Below are 19,836 nucleotides of genomic sequence, written 5' to 3' on the forward strand. Positions count from 1 at the left end.
ATCTACCGTCATTACTCAAGGCAGATTCACAAATCGCTTGGCCAGTTGGGTAGGGCATGGTAACGAGAAGCAATTTTAACATGGTCAGTCCAGCCCCACACAGTGCCGGAGTTGTCCCACGGATCAAGGACGATGGCTGATTTGGTATCTTCGGAAGACAGGAGCACCTTCCGTGTTGGTCATGTCACGGCAGCCTTTCTCAGCCAGGGTTTTGTGAAACCCAGAGGTTTCTTGACAGCCCTGAAAGGGAATTCTGAATGGCTGGGAGTTAGTTTTATATGTTTTTAAAATGTGTTAAACGTTTATTGAAGAAGAAGAAGAAGAAGAAGAAGAAGAAGAAGAAGAAGAAGAAGAAGAAGAAGAAGAAGAAGAAGAAGAAGAAGAAGAGTTGGTTCTTATATGCCGCTTTTCAATAACCGAAGGAGGCTCAAAGCGGCTTACAGTCGCCTTCCCTTTCCTCTCCCTGCAACAGACACCCTGTGAGGTGGGTGAGGCTGAGAGAGCCCTGATATTACTCCTCAGTCTGAACAGTTTTATCAGTGCTGTGGTGAGCCCAAGGTCACCCAGCTGGCTGCATGTGGGGGAGCGCAGAATCGAACCTGGCATGCCAGATTAGAAGTCCGCACTCCTAACCACTACACCAAACTGGCTTGAGCGACATGACCATATATATTTATTCTTGGCGGAAGCTTGTTCTGGCCTCAACCAAAGGCCTGGTGGAAGAGTACCATTTTGAAGGCCCTTTGGAACTTAGGTAGTTCTGTGAGGCCCCAGACCTCAATTGGCAGCTTGTTCCACCAGACCGGGGCCATGGCCAGCCGCACTATTCTCCATGATTTTATCTATTGCTCTTTATTTTTAGTTCAGGGCCATTGACAATATTAAAAAGAGGCTAGAACATTAAAATAAACCAGCCAGAATATTCCAGACTGGATCTGAACAAACCCTTCAAATGTGTGAGGACAGCTACCAGGTAGTGCATGTCACGGGCATGGTCGAATCTCACTATAATTTCCATTTGTCAAGACATTGGGATGCAACCACTCTGGCTAAGATTATAAGAAGAGCCTTGCTGGATCAGAACAGTGGGGCATCCTGTCTCACAGTGGTAAAGGTAAAGGTATCCCCTGTGCAAGCACCGGGTCATGTCTGACCCTTGGGGTGACGCCCTTGGGGTGACGCCTTCATGGCAGACTCAATACGGGGTGGTTTGCCAGTGCCTTCCCCAGTCATTACCGTTTACCCCCCAGCAAGCTGGGTACTCATTTTACCGACCTCGGCAGGATGGAAGGCTGAGTCAACCTTGAGCCAGCTGCTGGGATCGAACTCCTAGCCACATGGGCAGAGCTTTAGACTGCACGTCTGCTGCCTTATCACCCTGCGCCACAAGAGGTCTCACAGTGGACGAACATTTATTATGGAGTGTCGAAACCAGGGCATAGAGGCCAAGGCCTTCTCCCAATATTTCCTTTGAGAAACTGGTATTCAGAGGTTTACTGCCTCTGAACATTGGTTGGTTGGTTGGCTTATATACCGCCCCTCATGATGATGTCGTAGGGCAGTAAACACAGAACAATGGGAATGAGAAGATACATTGAGACATTTAGAACAATTTGAAAATGAAGAACACAAACAGTCATAAGCAGTCAACATCAATCAGAGCCAAAAAATAACAGCTAAGAGTTAACAGAAGCCTTAGGCTGGGGACATATTGGGTGTCAGAGTTGCCTGGCAATGGGACCAGGTAGTGGGGAGGTTCTCGTGGTGGGCCTCACCCAAAAGCCTGGCAAAAGAGCTCTGTTTTGCAGGCCCTACAGAACTCTTTGAATTCTGACAGGGCCTTCATCTCACTGGGGATCTCGTTCCAGCAGAATGGGGCCACAGATAAAAAGGCTCTGGATCTGGTTGAGGACAGGTAGATCTCTTTAGGGTCAGGGTTCACCAGTTTGTTAGAATGGATAGAGCAGGGAGTATAGGCAAGTAGACAGTTCTTGAAGTATGCAGGACCCTGAGCACATATGGTCTTGAAGGTGAGTACTAACGCCTTAAATCTGATTCGGTATCCGATCAGTACTTATTGCAAAACGTGGAGGTGACATTTAGTCACCATGGCTAGTAGCTACTGATGGACCTTTCATCCATGAATGTGTCTAGTCACCTTTTAAATACAACTATGCCTATGGCCCTCACTACGTCTTCTGGCAGCAAATGCCATACTTTGCTTACTCACTGAGTAAAGTAGTATTACCTTTTATTTATTTTACCTTTTATTTATCCTGAATCTGCAACCCATTGACTTCATTGGGCACCCTGAGTTCTAGTACTTGGGGAAAGGGAGATAAAGTCTTCCCAGTCCATTCTCTTGCCTCATGCGTAGTTTTATCGATAATGATCATGCCCCCCTTTAGTGGTGGCAGATTATAAGTGGGCGGGCAGAAGGGATTGTGTCCATGCTTGGCTCTTGTGGCCCTTTCTTGCATGCCCAGGGAAATGCAAGTTGCCACTTTGGGGTCAGGAGACCAATTTCCTTCATGCCAGAATGGCCATGGATTCTGATTTTCTGGGAGGGAGCATCATCTGGACATGGAATTGGGGTCACCGTGGTGGGCAGGTGGTTGTCAATTTCTTGCATTCTGCAGGGGATTGGACTCGATGAATTTGGAGGCCCATACCAATTCTATGATTCTATGATTCTTTAGCTTTTACTCATGGGAAGGTACTTCAACCCCATGAAGCATCTTGGTTGCCCTCTTCTGTCCTTTCCCCAGTTCTGCAATATCCTTTTGGAAATAGAATCATAGAATCATAGTGCAGGGGGGTCCTGCATAGTGCAGGGGGTTGGACAAGATGACCCATGAGGTCCCTTCCAACTCTGTTATTCTATGATTCTATGAAATATGAAGACCAGAATGGCACACAATATTCCAAACGAGGCCATCCCATAGATCTGTACAAGAGCATTATAACATTGTTTTGTTTCATCATCAGTTCCTTACCTAATAATCCACAGGATCGAGCTGGCCTTTTTCACCACTCTAGGCCACCTCATGAGAAGGAAGAACTCCCTGGAGAAGAGCCTAATGCTGGGAGCGATCGAGGGCAAAAGAAGAAGGGGACGACAGAGAATGAGGTGGCTGGATGGAATTACTGAAGCAGTTGGTGCAAACTTAAATGGACTCCGGGGAATTGTGGCGGACAGGAAGGCCTGGAGGATCATTGTCCATGGGGTCGCGATGGGTCGGACACGACTTCGCACCTAACAACAGCAAGGGATGCCAGCTTCCAGGGGGTGAGAAGGGAAGGGGCCCTGAATGGGTGTGTCCACAGCTATGCTTCCCAGCCTTATTCTGAACGATTGCGCCGCTTCTGGGATTTCTTGAAGTCTGAAGAATGTCTCAGGATTTCCCCAATGTTAAAAAAAAAAAAAACAACCCAAAAGTTGAGAAAGGCTGGGTTACATTATGGCAAACCTTCTCTTACCACATTAACGAGAAGAAATCTGTGAAACCTATGAGAGGTTTTTTTTTTTCTCACAAGAAGCATTTTGCCAGAACATCTCTCTGTTCTGAAGAAGTAAATGACTAAAGTAGTCAGAGGATAAAACAGGGCACTTTAGTTGTTATATAAGTTTCTTAAGCCGCGTTTTCAGAGCAGAATTTCCTGAAAGCTGGGCAGGATTTATCTCTTCAGATTACAGATGCCCTGGGGGTTAAAAGAAATCTTTTTCTTTTACTGTCACTGTGACTCCATGTTCAAAAAACCCAAGAAAATGGACATCATTCCAAACTGCTTCTGTGGAATGGATTGGCCACTTAACAGGGTTGATTCCTTGGGACCAGCCAATACTTTGTCCTCCGTAAATGGATGTGTGACAGGCCTGTGGGGGAACTCGACGGTAATCGCTTGTCAACACTTACAGCCATTGGAAGATGAGATCTTCACACACAGATGTTAAAAGTGCTAGATATTGGCCTCATTTCAAAGAAAGACCTTCAGGTATGAGGAGTAAAATAAATAAATAAAAGCCGTGCCTATTTATAATTAAGCAGCTAGTTTATTCTCCCCCCTCCCCCTTTGTATCGGAGTCAATATGGCACAATAGAAAGAATACCAGCAGGCGACCAAACAGTGTGGATGCATCAGAAAGCCAAGAAAGGGCTCTCTTTCGGCCAGATAGGTAATCTGAACCTTTTGGTATGAATAGGAATCATAATTAGAAATTCTATGGCCCAGTCACGGGAATGGGGACCCACAGAGTGAAGGGAAGAAAGCTTAGAGCAGCCTTTTTTCAACGTTTTGATCATGGAGTAACCCATGAAATACTCTTCGGGCTTTGAGAAACCCCAGAAATTATGCCAGCTGGCCATGCCTCCCTGCCACACCCCCAAAAGTCACATGTTTGCAGTGTACATGACATCACTCATAAAACTGAGATGCTCTTAAATGAACAAATTGAGCTAGTATAAATATAATAAACAAACAAATAAATGGTATAACCCTATCTCATCAGATCTAGAAATCTATGCAGGGTTAATACTTGGATGGAAGTATTTCAAGGAAGACTCTGCAGAGGAAAATAATGGTAAACCACCTCTGCTTCTCACTTGCTCTGAACATCCCTTGCTGGGATTGCCATAAGGTTGTGACTTATATATTTTTAAAATTTGTTAAACATTTATCCGGTTATATCAGCATGTACGGTTATGTTGACTTACCCCCCCCCATGTCCATTGATGGGCCTGAAGGGGTTGGGAAGGGGAGGGGCCTCAGGGGGGGCATGTACACAGCTCTGCTTCCCAGCCATATTCTACATGGCTGTACCACTTTTGGGGTTTCTCAAGGCCTGACGTTTGTTTCAGGGGGTTCTCGCGGTAATAAAATTGAGAAAGACTGCTATGGATGCACAGCTGAGTACATAACAGCGAGCCAGTGGCATTGAGAAGGATAATGGGAAATCATGTTTGCCTTATAAAACCTTCCCACAGAGTTGATAGCATGAACTTGAAAGACCTCTTGCTACCAAGGGTTTATCTGTACCCTTGGGTTTTGTTTTTTTTAACAACTATAAAAATGAAAGTACTCGATCTGAATTCAGGCATAGTCACTATGGAAACCCACAAGGCCATTTCTGCAGAGTGGCTTCTTTCTAGATGAGAGATGATCTTCTCACCAGCAGGGAAAGGAGAGATGGATCAGGGACCTGTTCAGACCCACAAAATGGGAGGAGAAACGGCAGGTTAACTCACCCGAAGATAAGGATGTAAACTGCACGGAGCTTTTATTCCAATCCCAGGTCGATTCACTCCCTGCCCTCTACACAGAATGCGATTTCCGTTTGGATTTTGGGCGATTTAAATTTTCCTTCTACAGCAAGGATTGATCCGAAGTGACCCTACCTTTATTGTGCGATATCTTAGAGTGCTTTTAATGCTCAATATTTTTCAAATCCGGATTGGGAAACCAAGCTCCGAGGTAGAGAACCTCTGATAGGCCACACCTGGTCATGTGACAAGCTTGCCTTAAAGGAGAAGCCCCTAATTTCTCTCAACTTCTATCGGTCCTGGATTTTTCCTCCCTTCTCTGCCTTTTTTGTTCTTCTCCCCCCCCCGCCCCCCAAAGAAAAGAAAGAGGCTTGGCTCCCCCCCCTTCTGAACTACCCTAACCATGTGCAGAACACTTTCCTGTTTCAATGGGGAGGGGGGGGAGAGGAAGACCCAAGTTCAAAGTGATCTGAATTCAACAGAATTGACAACGGAATAAAGAAAGTAAGTGCAGACTCTGCCAAGGCAACAGGAAGCACTGGTCTTTATCCTTTCCCACGCTTCCACCTACGTAAGAGCAGTCAAAAAGGGGCTTGTGGATAAAGGGCATCTTCTTCTAGCTTGGCTGGCAGCATGTGGAGCCTGTTGTCTGTCGCCTCCCACAGCATTCATGGTCCCATCTATGTGATCGCCCACAGCTCGCTGGCGCCAGCAGGACCCTGTATTCCTGACACCTTGAATGTATGACGGAGGCACTTTAGTCAGCAAGAGCTGGCACTGCATCCTGACTTTCCACGAGATGGAAAAATTAGCATTGCAGGAAGCAGTGCGAAAATTATCGTTGTCAGCCTCTTGTGATCCAGAAGGCCACACGGACTGAGTTAGATAAACTCAGAGAATATCCACGGAGCACTGAGGAAGAGAAGGAAGGGTGCTGTGCTGACTCATAAAGGTCTTGTGTTTTGTTTATCTATTTATTTATTTGTTCGGCTTTTGCACCGCCCATCCCGGAGAGCCAGCTCTGGTTGGCGTGCAAGGCATGATAAAAATACACATGAATAACACTTCTTAAATTACGTTAAAACGGTAAAATTAATGGCAAATGGCTTCTGTTTAGAATACTAAACCAAAAAAGGAACAAAACCCAACCTTAACAGGTAGGAACTCACAAGTCGAGCTGAACAATAAAAAATAATGTAAAACTTGTTAAATATTTATTATGGTGCACAATTAAAAACAGAATAAAAACTTCTTAAAAACTATACCGAACTAACAGCACATAGAACCAAGGACCAAACGCGTTTCTACCCTTCCAGGTCTTCCTCAGTGGTCAAGATTATAATAATACACTCTCTATATAAATATACCTATATAGAACTCTCTATAATGTATAGCTGAATGGTTCAGCGGGATCTGTAATGTATAAATTGTATCCTTTCTGGAGACCAATTGCTATGTTATGTCCCTAAAGTCACCACTCTTCGCTATCATTAAGTTCTGTACTCAGAGTGTAATCTCATGTGCGTCAGAATGTGATGGCAGGTGGTAGCATGTGGGTTGGGCGGGGCACAGGTTGTCACAAGCACAGCCCAACTCCAGCTCAAGACCCTCCATAAGCAAGCGCCGGGGAAACCCCTTATTGTCCAAGACCCTGCATTTTGGGGACTGCCTCTTCCCCTATACACCCCAAGGAACATTAAGATCAAGCAGCTAAAATCTGCTTAGGGCCCCTCACCCCAGGAACATAAAACTGGCCTTGACCTTTGCAGCCTTGAGCCTGGCCTGAAGAGATCAGGGCCCTCTGGGATCTCACGCAATTCCAGGGGGGCTGCAAAACTGAGCTGTCCGGCCTATGGCCGAGGACAGGCAATGACATCATGATAATGCTGGCCTCCCCACTTGAAACATTCACCGACAGGGACCCCTCCAGAAGCCATAGGGAGACAATATCAGGAGGTGGTTTTTAATGAAGGATTGTTGATTTATTGTTTACTAGAAATAAAGGCCGTTTTTATTCTGAAATAAAATGGGCGGTAGGGCGAAGGCTTCCCGGGGGGTGGGGGGCTGGGACGGGCGGAGATCGGGGCCCCGACCCCGGAGCATGGCTGGGGCTTCTCCAGGCCGCAGGAGCGGCCTCGTCGCGTCTCCCGGCTCCTCCGACCGGGAGAAGCCTGAGAGGCCCCCCCCCCCAGCCGTGGCCGCGAGTCAGCGCCTGGGCCTGGCAGAAGCTACTCCTGCAGCCAGGAGAAGCAGGAGGAGGAAGACCCCGGTCAGAGGACTCACCGTCCCCATTGGGGAAATCCCCATTGGCTGCTGGGCCCTGGACATCCCCATTGTCGGAGGACATCCCCATTGGCTGCTGGGCCCTGGACGGACACTCGGAGGGGCTCCTGATTGGCCCCTCTGAGTTTTTATCCCGGACAGGGCCCGCCCTAACTCCTTCCCCACAGCCCTTACCCTTTTATTTAATCCGCTCCACAGGAGCGGTTTAAAGATGATGATGTATGTTTTTTAGAATCTTGTCAACTGCTCTGAGCTAACAGGGATGGGGCAGTATAAAAATTATACACAAACACACATACTTATTTATTTAGAGCGTGGAGCTAGGATTTTGAGAGAGATGAGTTGCAAGGTCCCCACTGACCACCGGTCGAAGACAAAAGCAGAAGCAGATTCAACCCTACCCCTTCTATCTTTTACCGGTGGTCAGTGGGGACCACTGGTAGAAGACAGAACAGGTAGGGTTGCTAGATCCAGGTTGGGAGACTCCTGAAGATTTGGGAGTAGAGCCTGGGGAGAAGAGGGACCTCAGTGGGGTGCAAGGTCACCCTCCAAAGCATCCATTCGCTCCAGGGGAACTGATCTCTGGTGCTGTCACAGCCTCCAGCCTCACACAGGCCAGGAAATAAATCAGCCGTCGCATTCAGGCCCGTGCTTGTCCCTCTAACTCTGCCCAGAGGAGTTTCCAGGAGGCTCAGAGGCATTTACAACATTGATAAAATAATCAACCAAGCAGAATTAGCCAACCAGGCCATAACTGATTGGGGAGTCAGCTATTCTGCCCTAGTAAGCAGGGAGGGCCAGAGTTCAAGGTCCACAAGCAAGGCAGGTATCTCTCTCTCTCTCTCTCTCTCTCTCTCTCTCTCTCTCTCTCTGAAAAATAAACACAATTAGTGACAAGGCAGAGAGGGTACTGTTTCGCCAAAAGCCTTGGAAGACAGAACCATGTTTGCAAAAGTTGCTTCTACAAATGGCTCGACCTGCTTCTCTGCTTTTCTTATCTTAATGATTGAAAACTAGCTCCATAAAACCAGAGTCCAGTCGCACCTTTAAGACCAACAAAGATTTATTCAAGGCGTGAGCTTCCGAGTGCAAGCACTCTCCGTCAGACTAAGAACTCCCTATATGACAAAAATTAATTCGGTTAAATTAGTAAACTGTGTCACACATCCAAATACAGCCAAAACAGCCAATCAATCCCCCGGAATTCAGTTGTGGTTCACAAAAACATAGGAGAAATAAAACTCTGTCAGTGATCAAACCCACCATATGAGTCCCTGCTCCCACACCAACTCAGCTTAGGTTTGCCAGCCCTGGGTTGGGGAACACCTGTAGAGTTTGGGGGTGGAGCTGGGAGTCGGAGGGGTCTGGGGTGGGGAAGTACCTGAACGGCATATAACACTATGAAGTTCACCCCCCAAAGAAGGCATGTTCTCCAAGGGAAATCTTTTCTGTCGTTTGGAGATGAGCTTTAAAAGCACGAGATTCTCCATTTCTGCTAATAGACTGGCACTCCGGTATCTTTCCGGAGCTATACATCTTATCTTTCAGCAGGTAAGAGACACATATTTCCATTCCTGCCAGAAAGAACTGCCCCTGCCCCCTGAGGCTTCTTTCCAGGTTCTGCCTCTAAATCCAACTACTCAGCCAGGCATTCTATTGGTGCAGCTCTTGATTTCTTTGTGTCCTCAACCACAAAGGAAGAGGCCAACTCATGACACCTTGCAATGAGCCGTAATTCTAGGGAATCCCCAGGTTCCATCCCTATGGAAGACCCACGTTCAAATATTGGCCTAGTCTGCATACAATAGATAATGCACTTTCAGTGTGCTTTCGCGGCTGGATTTTCCTGTGCGGAACAGGAAAATCTACTTCTAAAGTGCATTGAAAGTGCATTATCTCTTGTGTGCAGATTAGGCCCTTCACTCCGCCATGGAATCTTGCTGGGCGATCTTCAGCTAACTGCACACTCAACCTAACCTACCTCACAAGGTTGTTGTGAGGATAAGATGGAGGATTATGGTGTAAGCTGCTTTGGGTCCCCACTGAGGAGGAATTTGTTTATATAAAACATTTGTATGTTGCTTTCCGCCAGAATCATAGTCCCCAAGGCAGCAACAATCAAAGCACGGTACAAAACATTTCAAAACATTAAATAAAATCTACACACACACACAAAGAAGGGCTACTGTGAGGGAATTGTGGGAAGGGCTGTGGCTCAGTGGAAAAACATCCCATTGCCACGCAGAAGGTTCCAGGTTCAATCCCCAGAATCTCCAGTTAAAAGGAACAGGCTTGAGAACCCTGGGAGCTGCTGCCAGTCTGAGTAGGCAAAACTGAATCTGATTCACCAATGGTACCAAACCAAATATAAATGTCTTAACCAACTGGTGGGATGCAATAATAGGGGGGAATGGATGAATCTCCCTGGGAAGGGGGTTTCAGAATTTTTGCACCAGTACAAAGAAGGCTCTTTCTTGGGTTGCCACTTGCCTAGACTCAGTTGGCAGGGGCATCCAAAGCATAGCCTCTGAAAATGACCCTAATGGTTGGTTAGGTTCTGTGGGAGAAGCCAGGCCCTAAGGCAGGGGTGGCCAAACTGCGGGTCTCCACATGTCCCTGGGCTATAATTCTCATGAGCCCCTGTTCAGTTTGGCCACCCCTGCCCTAAACTATGTTGCTGGTCCCAATTCATGTGCGGTTTGAAGAGTCAGTAGTAGCATCCTGAACTGGGCCAGAAAGCAAATTGGAGCCTGCCAGAGTGCAACAATCCTGGGGGGAGGAGGGTTCTGTGACCCACTCCAGTCAGCATTCTGGCTGCAGCTTTCTATACCAATGCCATTTGGGACATTCTCCTTGGGCAGCCCCAGGCAGAGCAGATTGCAGCAGTCTAATCTAGATATGACCACGTGATCTTTCGTATGTTTGAATCCACAAACAAGGGAAGAAAAATGCCAGAACCGTAGGAACAACATTCTGTCATCTTTGTCCCCTTAACCATTCTGCTTATTGATCTCACGAAGAACGGGGGGGAAATTCCTTGTGCTTGTGTAATACGCTCTTATGAAAAGGATGTCGCTTCTCTTCTCAGATGTCTTGTAAATCATTAAGCCCCTATAAATGGAATTTCCCCCCTGGGGCCTTTGTCTCTCTTCTCCAGCATTCACTCTTCTTTTGAGTGGCAAGAAAGAGAAAGTGAAATTGGAATATTTTCCCCCTTCCGTATATGCACAGATCTGGATTCACCTCCGAATGCAAAAGGACCTTCTTTAGGAGTTCAGCACATGGTGCCTTTCTTCCCAAAGCAAACCGGGAGAAGATGACTTCTTGCCCTGCCTTGGTGGGGAGAGCCTCTTGACACGGTTTGTGGAAGGAGAGTTCGAGGAACAGCCAAAGCTGTCCAGGTGAGTGGCTTAAACAGCAGCAATGACAGGGCCTCTCTCAGTCTCTGACAGGTTCCAGCAAGACAAATCTGGGAGTGAGGGATCACCTTAGGGCACCTTAGGAGATGAATCCAACTTATACCTGCCAAAGGATTGCCAACCTCCAAGTGAAGTCTGCAGATTTCCCAGGATTATGACTGGCTTTGGTTTCAAGGCTTTGAAGATGGTTCCCTTGACAAAATGGCTGCTTTGAAGGGGAGACTCTCTGGTATTATAGCTTGCTGAGGTCTTTTCCTTTCCCAAACTTTCCATTCACCAAGCTCCATTCTCAAAATCTCCAGGAATTTCCAAACTTGGAGCTGCCTAGCCCATTTGAGGAACAAACCGAATCTACTGCAAAAAGATTCCCAACTTGGTAAGCACACAAGCGCTCACTTCCTCTCTCTGTGTGTGCATGTAAATAATAGCCCTTTGATAAATATGATTGATAAATAGGTTAAAAAATGCATTCAAATTCCCTTAAAAATCATGAATCCATACGATTGATCTTCTTAATACTTCCGTTTCTTTTGACATCCCAGAACCCTGATATAATTGAACCAGTTGCAAAGTTTTTATATCTTGCCATGAGAAATCGTGAATGATCTTTGCATTTGTTTTCACTAGCAGTGGATCCTTTTGCACTTTCCCTTCTTATATTGTACTTTTATATGCTATTAAAGGCTTGTTGTTGTTGTTGTTGTACTTCTTTAAGTATTTAAGGTCTGTCTGGTTTTTATTTGAATGTGATCTCTCTCTCTCTCTTGCTCTGTCTATCTGTCTGTCTGTCTGTCTGTCTGTCTGTCTCTGTCTCACACACACACAATGTTATTTCTATAATAGAATAAGAGTTGTTTTTTATACCCCACTTTTCACTACCCAAAGCCATCTCAAAGTGGCTTCCCTTCCACTCCCCACAACAGACACCCTGTGAGGAAGGTGGGGCTGAGAGAGCTCTGGTAGGACTGCTCTGTGCAAACAGCACTATCAGGACTGTGACTAGCCCAAGGTCACCCAGCTGGCTGCATGTGGAGGAGAATCAAACCCAGCTCACCAGATTAGAAGCCACTGCTCTTAACTGCTTCACCACGGAAGAGAGCAACGCGCTTTAAACGAGACTCTCTTCTGCCTGTCAATCAAGCCAGGCAGCCAATCCCCTTTCTCCTTGGTTTAAAGGTCCCACAATGCCTGCTATTTTTTTTCTTTTATAATTCATACTTCTCTGTTTAAATGCCTATGCATATAATCATAGATACCACCCCTTATGGAATCACGTCTTTTGATACTTTTAAAAATTAATCTCATTCCTGATTTGGAGGGTCGGGAACTTTAGAGAGGCAAGCTTTGTGTTACATATTGGGGGGGGGGGGATTATTTTATTTCTGGCATCACCTGCATGCTTGTCTGCCTATTCGTTGCTTTGGGATGTTAGACATTTTTTAAAAGACATTCCCGTCCCCAGGATCAAGGGAGAGGGAGGTAGGTGCGAGGGCAGGATAAGGCAGGCGCCTTTTGCACGTTTGAGCCTCCATACCTTCCCTCTGCTGGTTGCCTGCTGGCTGCTCTCCAATAGCTCACGCTAAATAAGCTGGTGAATCCACTTTAGGGCCCATTATGCACGGAGTGGAAAGTCCGCATTCGGGGTGGAATGGCGGCGGCTAAAATCACCAATTATGCACGCTGCAGACGGCAACCGAGTGCAGAGTCAATGTATGCCGCCGAAAAAGCCACGTTAGCGAGATGCGGAAGAAAGTGGAGCTTCCCGGGACCAGGGTGCAACCAGAAGCAGCTCCAGAGTATCCGTGTGCATAATCGGATACTCTGGGTTTTGCCGCCGTTGCGTTCCGTCCCGTGCGTAATCGGTTTGCTTCGCTTCTTCCTCCTCCTCGTTCTCCATGCCGCTGTTTCAGTGGCCATGCATAATAGGCCTATGCGATTCCCCAAATAGCGCTTTAAAATGGATGACGTAGCCAGCCGGTTACTGCCCAGACATTGGATGTAGGCCCATATGGAGGGGCCGGAATATAATGACTACATAACGTAAGCATTTCACTACATTTAGCAGGTGCGGAAATGCTCTTGGTGTTGCATTTCAAGGACATTTGAATAATCAATACAAGGATCCTATTCATACACCCAAAAAAGGGAAAAAAACCCACACATACCTGGTATTCAGAATTGCTCCTCATGCTCTACAAAATAACTCAGTTTTGCTGGTTTGAAAAGGGGGGGGGATTGCTAAACCATCGGTAGAGCTTCAAAAGTTTGGTGAAGCTGAGTGGTAAAGCTGTCTGTAAAGAAGAACAATTCCTTCACGTGGGAAGCTGGCTGCTTCAGGTGCTCTTCAGTCCAAGTTCCAAAGTATCAGATCTGCAAATGTATTCCAACTCCACGACGTACATCCCCCGGTGTATTTGTTTTTTCCTGGCTGCAATGGATAGATATGATTCATTCAAGAATACTTCCTCCTCTTGTAATTCAGAATTAAAATGTGCCCTTTAGAAGGTAGGAAAATTTGGTAGCGGGGAGGGGGCCGTTATACTTTATAGTAACTACAGCAAGTTATCTGTATAATACAAGTGGTCACGGTCAAGGAAAAAGCAGATATGCCTTTATCTTCCCAGCAGATAGTATCATGGAAGCAGCAAATCCATTCATGGAAAAGGTTTTCCCAAGTACTTAGAATCATAGAATCATAGAGTTGGAAGGGCCCATGCAGGCCATCTAGTCCAACCCCCTGCTCAACGCAGGATCAGCCCTAAACATCCTAAAGCATCCAAGAAAAGTGTGTATCCAACCTTTGCTTGAAGACTGCCAGTGAGGGGGAGCTCACCACCTCCCTACATGTAAAGACAGGTTTTCTACATTAGCCAGAAATGGTAAATAAAGTTGGGAAAGGCTGGTATATTGATTAAGAGTGGTGGCCTCTAATCTAGAGAAATTAGTTGGATTCCCCACTCCTCCACATGCAGCCAACTGTGTGACCTTGGGACTGTCAGAGCTCTTTCAGCCTCACATACTCCACAGGGTGTCTGTTGCGGGGGGAGGAAGGGAAGGCAATTGTAAGCCACTTTGGGACTTTTTGGGGCACTGAAAATTGAGGAATTAAAAACAACATTTCTTCGTCTTCGTCTTCGTCTTCGTCTTCGTCTTCTTCTTCTTCGTCGTCGTCGTCTTCTTCTTCTTCTTTTTCGTCTTCTTCTTCGTCTTCTTCTTCTTCTTCTTGCCTGCTTTTTTTCTTTACTGGAATTCTGTGTTGTTTTCAGGCATCTGACCAGCAGAGGTCTATGGGTGATGCTCAGGAGCATTACCTGTTGCATATCTACCTGTCAGACAGCTGTTGTGGAAGAAACCTGTAAGAAAGAAACAGGTTGGGATGCCAACTATATAACACACAAGGGGCAGAGACGAAAGCGTAGTGATGCAAAACAGGAAAGGTCTTTGCAATGGAAATTTCTGTAGATTCTGAATTCCTCCCTGATGAATGGCGTTTGGAAATTGTCTCTTCTATACAAGTGTTAAAGGTCTGGGGACCCTATCCTCCTCTGGATCTGGGTCAGTCTTCTAAGTGGCGTTTTTATGGGAACTTGTGGCAATGTAGTACATTTCGTATCTGCAAAATGGTAACCATGGCAATCCAAGCATTTCTGATTTTCAGAAATTTCAGCAATTGAGCGACCCCCGTGGACCTCCCGTAGCCGAGGCGGAACACGCAAACAATGGGTTCACATGGTGGGTCAGGCGCCAGGAGCGCACCACTCTCGATATTAGGGCAAATAAGCAGTGCAGAAGAAAGAAATCAGCCTTGGGCTTTCCGTGACCCTCTTGACACCCTTGAAGATTTTTCCATCTTAAATACCATTGAACACTTTGAGAGATGAAGTCGCCGTTCGCAGCTCACAGCTCCAGGAGTGAATTTCTTCTTTCCCTTTTTTTTTTTTGGTGGGTCGGGGAGATGCTTGGCTACTGCAATGAATATGTTTAACCCAGGATTGCCTTTATCCCAGAGGGGCAGAGCTGAGCAGAAGGTTAGACACGCCATGAATTAACTGCAGAAAAAGGAATAACTGTATTCTGGGTGTCGATCCGGACATCAGTCAGGGGAAGGGGGAGGCTGGAACAAATCCGTGAATCAGCTCTGTGGCAACACCGGGAAATAAGAACTTGACAAGTGTATGGCAATGGTTGATGAGGATGAGGTTAGCCATTCAATTGAGTCCGACTTTTGGCGATCCTACGGTCCCCTGGTTGGGAATCCCTGGGTTAGAGTGCTGGAGTAGGAGCTGGGATACTCCCGTTTCAGATCCCCACTCTGACGTGGAAGCTTTCCAGGTGACTTTGAGCCAATCAGACACTCTCAGCCACAAGGCTGTTGTGAGGTTAAAGTGGGGGAGGGGGGAGCAGGGTTGTAAGCTACTTTGGGTCCCCATTGCTTATTATGTAATTAGCATTACTGGCCATCTTCATATACAAATGAGGCTTCCTAGATATCTGGGAGAAGAATATGGCAACATTACCTATAATGCCCTGACTCACTTCAAGAAGGACGTCGATAAAATTGAAAGGGTACAGAGGAGTGCGACGAAGATGATCTGGGGCCAAGGGACCAAGCCTATGAAGATAGGTTGAGGGACTTGGGAATGTTCAGCCTGGAGAAAAGGAGGTTGAGAGGGGACATGATAGCCCTCTTTAAGTATTTGAAAGGTTGTCACTTGGAGGAGGGCAGGATGCTGTTTCTGCTGGCTGCAGAGGAGAGGACACGCAGTAATGGGTTTAAACTACAAGTACAATGATAAAGGCTAGATATCAGGAAAAAAAAATCACAGTCAGAGTAGTTCAGCAGTGGAATAGGCTGCCTAAGGAGGTGGTGAGCTCCCCCTCACTGGCAGTCTTCAAGCAAAGGTTGGATACACACTTTTCTTGGATGCTTTAGGATGCTTAGGGCTGATCCTGCGTAGAGCAGGGGATTGGACTAGATGGCCTCTATGGCCCCTTCCAACTCTATGATTCTATGATTCTATGACTCGGATGGCCCTGATCTCTGCTTTTTTTACACACCGGTGTTTTCCTTTGCTTATTCCGTACATTCCCATCCGGTGAATTTTTCTCTTCTGCATGCCAGCTCGCTTTGCAGCTGTGTCATGCTTTCTTTCCCCTTCTGCATGGACTTTGTTTCCTTCAGTGCTCAGTTCATTTTCCATTTGCTGTATCTCAAGCTTTCTAAAGAAGTGCTATTGTGGTTTTTTCCCCTTTCTTTGTTCCAAAGGTGAAGGCAATTCACAAGCATAAGGATTCCATCAGATTATCTCTCTCCACCACCTTTCCCCATCCCTGGGAGGCCGTTCCTCCAGTGCCCCCCATTGTGTGGTGTGCTTGGTCTCTCTTTTGATCAGCTCAGTGCTGGGTGTGTTTTTTGAAAGCGTAAGAAGAGAAGTATTCCATTGAGCCAAATAAGACATGCAGCGAGGTTATTTGGAAATAGTGAAGGAAATAAGTATGTCAAGATAAAAACCAACTCTCCTTCTTCATATATATTTACATTTTAATGTGCCTTGAGCTCTGCAAGGTAGAAAGGCAACTAAAATATTTTAAATACCTAACTGCAAGAGTAAGTCGTCCTGATTCGGCTAGTTGCTGTCTCTCAGCCTACCCATTGCTTTTGTTTTTCAGTAGTCACAGTCACCACCTCTGACTTTTTCACAGTCGCTTGCTACAAAACTAACATGGATGACAATACAACAGGAACGCAAGAGGCAGATATCAAAGTGGAGTCTCCATCAGAATCCGGGTTTCCAGAGAAATGCGCGGAGAGCAAAAGCAGCTATGGTGTGGGCCACTTCAATTCTCCACCTTTGAACAATGGAGACAAGGAGACCAAAAGCACCAAGAAGGATTCCATTAAAGTTTTGAGCTTCAACAGAAGAATTCCAAAATCCACCAAAGAGATATCAGCAGAAGAGCCTGGAATCCTCAGGTCCAGCAAACGGTTTTCAAAGAGGATCTTTAAACAAGCAGAAGATGATGTACATGCCAGTAAAGGATACTGCAGTGTTCCAGAGGAAAGTGGGGAGTTTAAAGATGATAAAATTAAAAAAGATCCACCATCTGGTAAGAGTGTAAGGTGTCGTTACTGGGTTGTTATTGGTCTCCTTGGCTTTGCAAAACTGGGCGCCTGGTCTTGGAAATGGATATGTACATTGTTATACTTAGAACCGCCACAGTCAGATCCCCAAGCAAGGAAGCAACATCAGGAGAAGGTCTTGACATCTATGACCTGTTGCTTACCATCTAGAGCAGGGGTAGTCAGTGGCCCTCCAGATGTCCATGGACTACAATTCCCAGGAGCCCCTGCCAGCAAATGCTGGCAGGGGCTCCTGGGAATTGGAGTCCATGGACATCTGGAGGGCCGCAGTTTGACTACCCCTGATCTAGAGGAACTGGCTGGCCACTGTGTGAGGCAGGATGCTTGACTAGATGGACCACTGGCCTGATCCAGCAGGGCTCTTCTGATGTTCTTTGCTGAATGAAGTGTTAGGATCCTGTTAGATCCATGGGTTCAAAGATCAGAACAATGGAGTTCATTTCAGCTCTTTATTGTGACCCCAGCATGACGGTACAAGATATTCCAAAATGCAGCAGCCAGGGTCCTCATTAGAGTTGGGCGCTTCGGCCACCGAAGCACCCAACCCTAGCTCACAGTAACACCATGGAGGACCCACATTCGACCCATTCTTCCATCAATTACAGTGGTTACCACTTAAATTCCGGATCAGGCTAAAGGTTCTGGTAATCATCTTTAAGGCCATACACAGTCAGGGATTTCCTCCCTGCCTATGCCCTTCAAAGAGCTCTACGCTCCACCACCACCAACTGGCCAATGATCCCTGGCCCTAAAGAAGCCCGCCTGGCCTCAACCAGGGCCAGAGCCTTCTCTGTCCTGGCCCCCACCTGGTGGAATGAGCTCCTGGAGGAGATCAGGGCCCTGGTGGAGCTAAAACAGTTCCATAGGGCCTGCAAAAGGGAGCTCTTCCACCAGGCATTTGGTTGAGACCAGTTAACCAGCAATATCAACAAGGCCCCTCCCAGAAATCCACCCATGCGTTCTGCTCTGGAACAGCTTGCATTGTTATACTCTGTTACCTCTGTTAGATTTTAATGTTAATGTTATTGATATTTGAAAAGTTGAGTTACATGTACTGTTTTCTGCATTTTCTGTGAACTGCCCTGAGCCCCAGGGGAGGGCGGTATAAATAAATAGAATGAATGAATGAATGAAATAAAAATTGAATCAAAGAACATACAATGAACCCCAACTTATATACAAAAGCCCCACAATAGATCTTCCCGCCAGTGCATGCTATTGGTCAATTTCACATTAAACTGACTGGATCCGGCAGACAGGATCTAGCCACTGATTGGTCAATTATAGTATGGCTGGCAATCCCGCCTTGGACATCAAGCTTGGTCCTTGGCAGAATTACAGACACAACCGATACATACTGGTATCTCTGGCATATGCTAGTAAGTATGCTAGTCAGTAAACATTGCCTCTGAAATGTAGCAGTTGATTGACCCACCCTTCTATCCCAGTTTTAAAAGATAGCTAAGGGTAGAATCATAGAGTTGGAAGGGACCTCCAGGGTAATCTAGTCCAACCCCCTGCACTATGCAGGAATTCACAACTACCTGCTCACCCACAGAGACCCCAATTTCATTCCATAAATGAATTGGGCGTACGAATACATACTAACTTCCACCCATTTAATACCTACAGCCTGTCGATCCATTTCCCTGGGCGACCCTTTTCTTGGGAGGGATGGAATATCTCTATCCAGTCTCTTTCCATATGAGTTTGACTGTAATAAATCTTCTTTTCTAAGAGCATCAAAAGGGACCTTTGGGATCTCCGGAGAAACGTGCAGAGAGTGAAGACCGCGATTGCAAGGGCCAGTTAAATTCTTCACCTTCGAATGACCAAGAGGGAAAGGAGGCTGTAAGCCCAAGCAGGCCTCTCTCCGCCGTGTTGAGCTTTGGCAGAGAGATCTCGAAATCCGTCAGGACCATGTCAGTGAAAGAGCCTGGAATAATCAGGACCAGCAAACGGTTTGCAAACAGAAGCTACAAGTGGCTAGAAGATCGTGTCCATGCACACAAAGAAAGCGGAAGCACTTCAGAGGAAAGTGAGAAGGTGGAAGGCACGGGTATTAAAAAAGAACCATTATCCGGTAAGAATTGGATGCTGTTGCCCAATGCTGGGCTGGTGTTGATTTTCTTGTCTGTGAGAAGTTATAAAACCTCTCTATTCCGCATTGGTTAGAGCGCTCTGGGTAGTTAGAGGACAGATAGGGCGCTAGTAGCCATGCCTGACGAGGATGGAAAATGCCTGGTGGGTTGCTTTCTTGACCTCTGCCTCCATGGTCAGTGGGGCATCCAAGGTCACCCCCCAAGTTCCTGGCCTGGGGAGCGGTGGTCAGCGGTGTGTCCCTTGTCCTGTACTAAATTGATACATTTTTAAGAGGCTGGTTGGCTCACGATCCCAAATCCTGCCTCATCTCCTAACAGCCCTCCTCAGAGAGCTCGGGATTAAAAAGGTAGCCATTGTGCTAATCTACAATCATCCGAAAAACATGTTGCTTCGCTAGAGAAACTTTACAAGTGGCCTCTCTGTTTCGGTAGTGTTGGGGTGGGGGGTGGGGGAATGGGACAATGAATTGAGGTCAGATGCTTAAGAGTTGAAATCAACTCTTATCCTTCCTTTTCCCCATAAGAAAAGTAAGAGGTGTAGAAACCAGGAGGGTCAGCAGCTTACAAACATATATAGCTGTTATTTGGTTATGGGGAAAGTGGGGTATAAATAATAAGAATTGTTGTTG

General features: G+C 46.4%; 1 protein-coding gene across 5 annotated transcripts in view; it reads left to right on the forward strand.

Annotated features, from left to right (window-relative positions):
- The first annotated feature begins 10,696 nt into the window (after positions 1-10,696).
- The window catches only part of EXOC3L4 (exocyst complex component 3 like 4), a 63,797-nt gene continuing 54,657 nt past the window's right edge, over positions 10,697-19,836 (forward strand). For 3 of the 5 annotated variants that reach the window (XR_013228594.1, XM_077323751.1, XM_077323755.1), the window contains exons 1-3: positions 10,697-10,945; positions 16,634-17,071; positions 18,844-19,188. Coding sequence is in view for 4 of the 5 variants with exons in the window: in XM_077323751.1 (XP_077179866.1) it covers positions 16,687-17,071; positions 18,844-19,188 (730 nt within the window). In the remaining variant the exon portion in view is untranslated. Of the gene's footprint in view, positions 10,946-11,265; positions 11,340-16,633; positions 17,072-18,843; positions 19,189-19,836 lie in introns of all 5 variants that reach the window. The other 2 variants (XM_077323753.1, XM_077323754.1) reach the window with 2 other exon arrangements.

The sequence above is a fragment of the Paroedura picta genome, chromosome 2 (assembly GCF_049243985.1).
Source record: "Paroedura picta isolate Pp20150507F chromosome 2, Ppicta_v3.0, whole genome shotgun sequence".
Classification (NCBI taxonomy): domain Eukaryota; kingdom Metazoa; phylum Chordata; class Lepidosauria; order Squamata; family Gekkonidae; genus Paroedura; species Paroedura picta.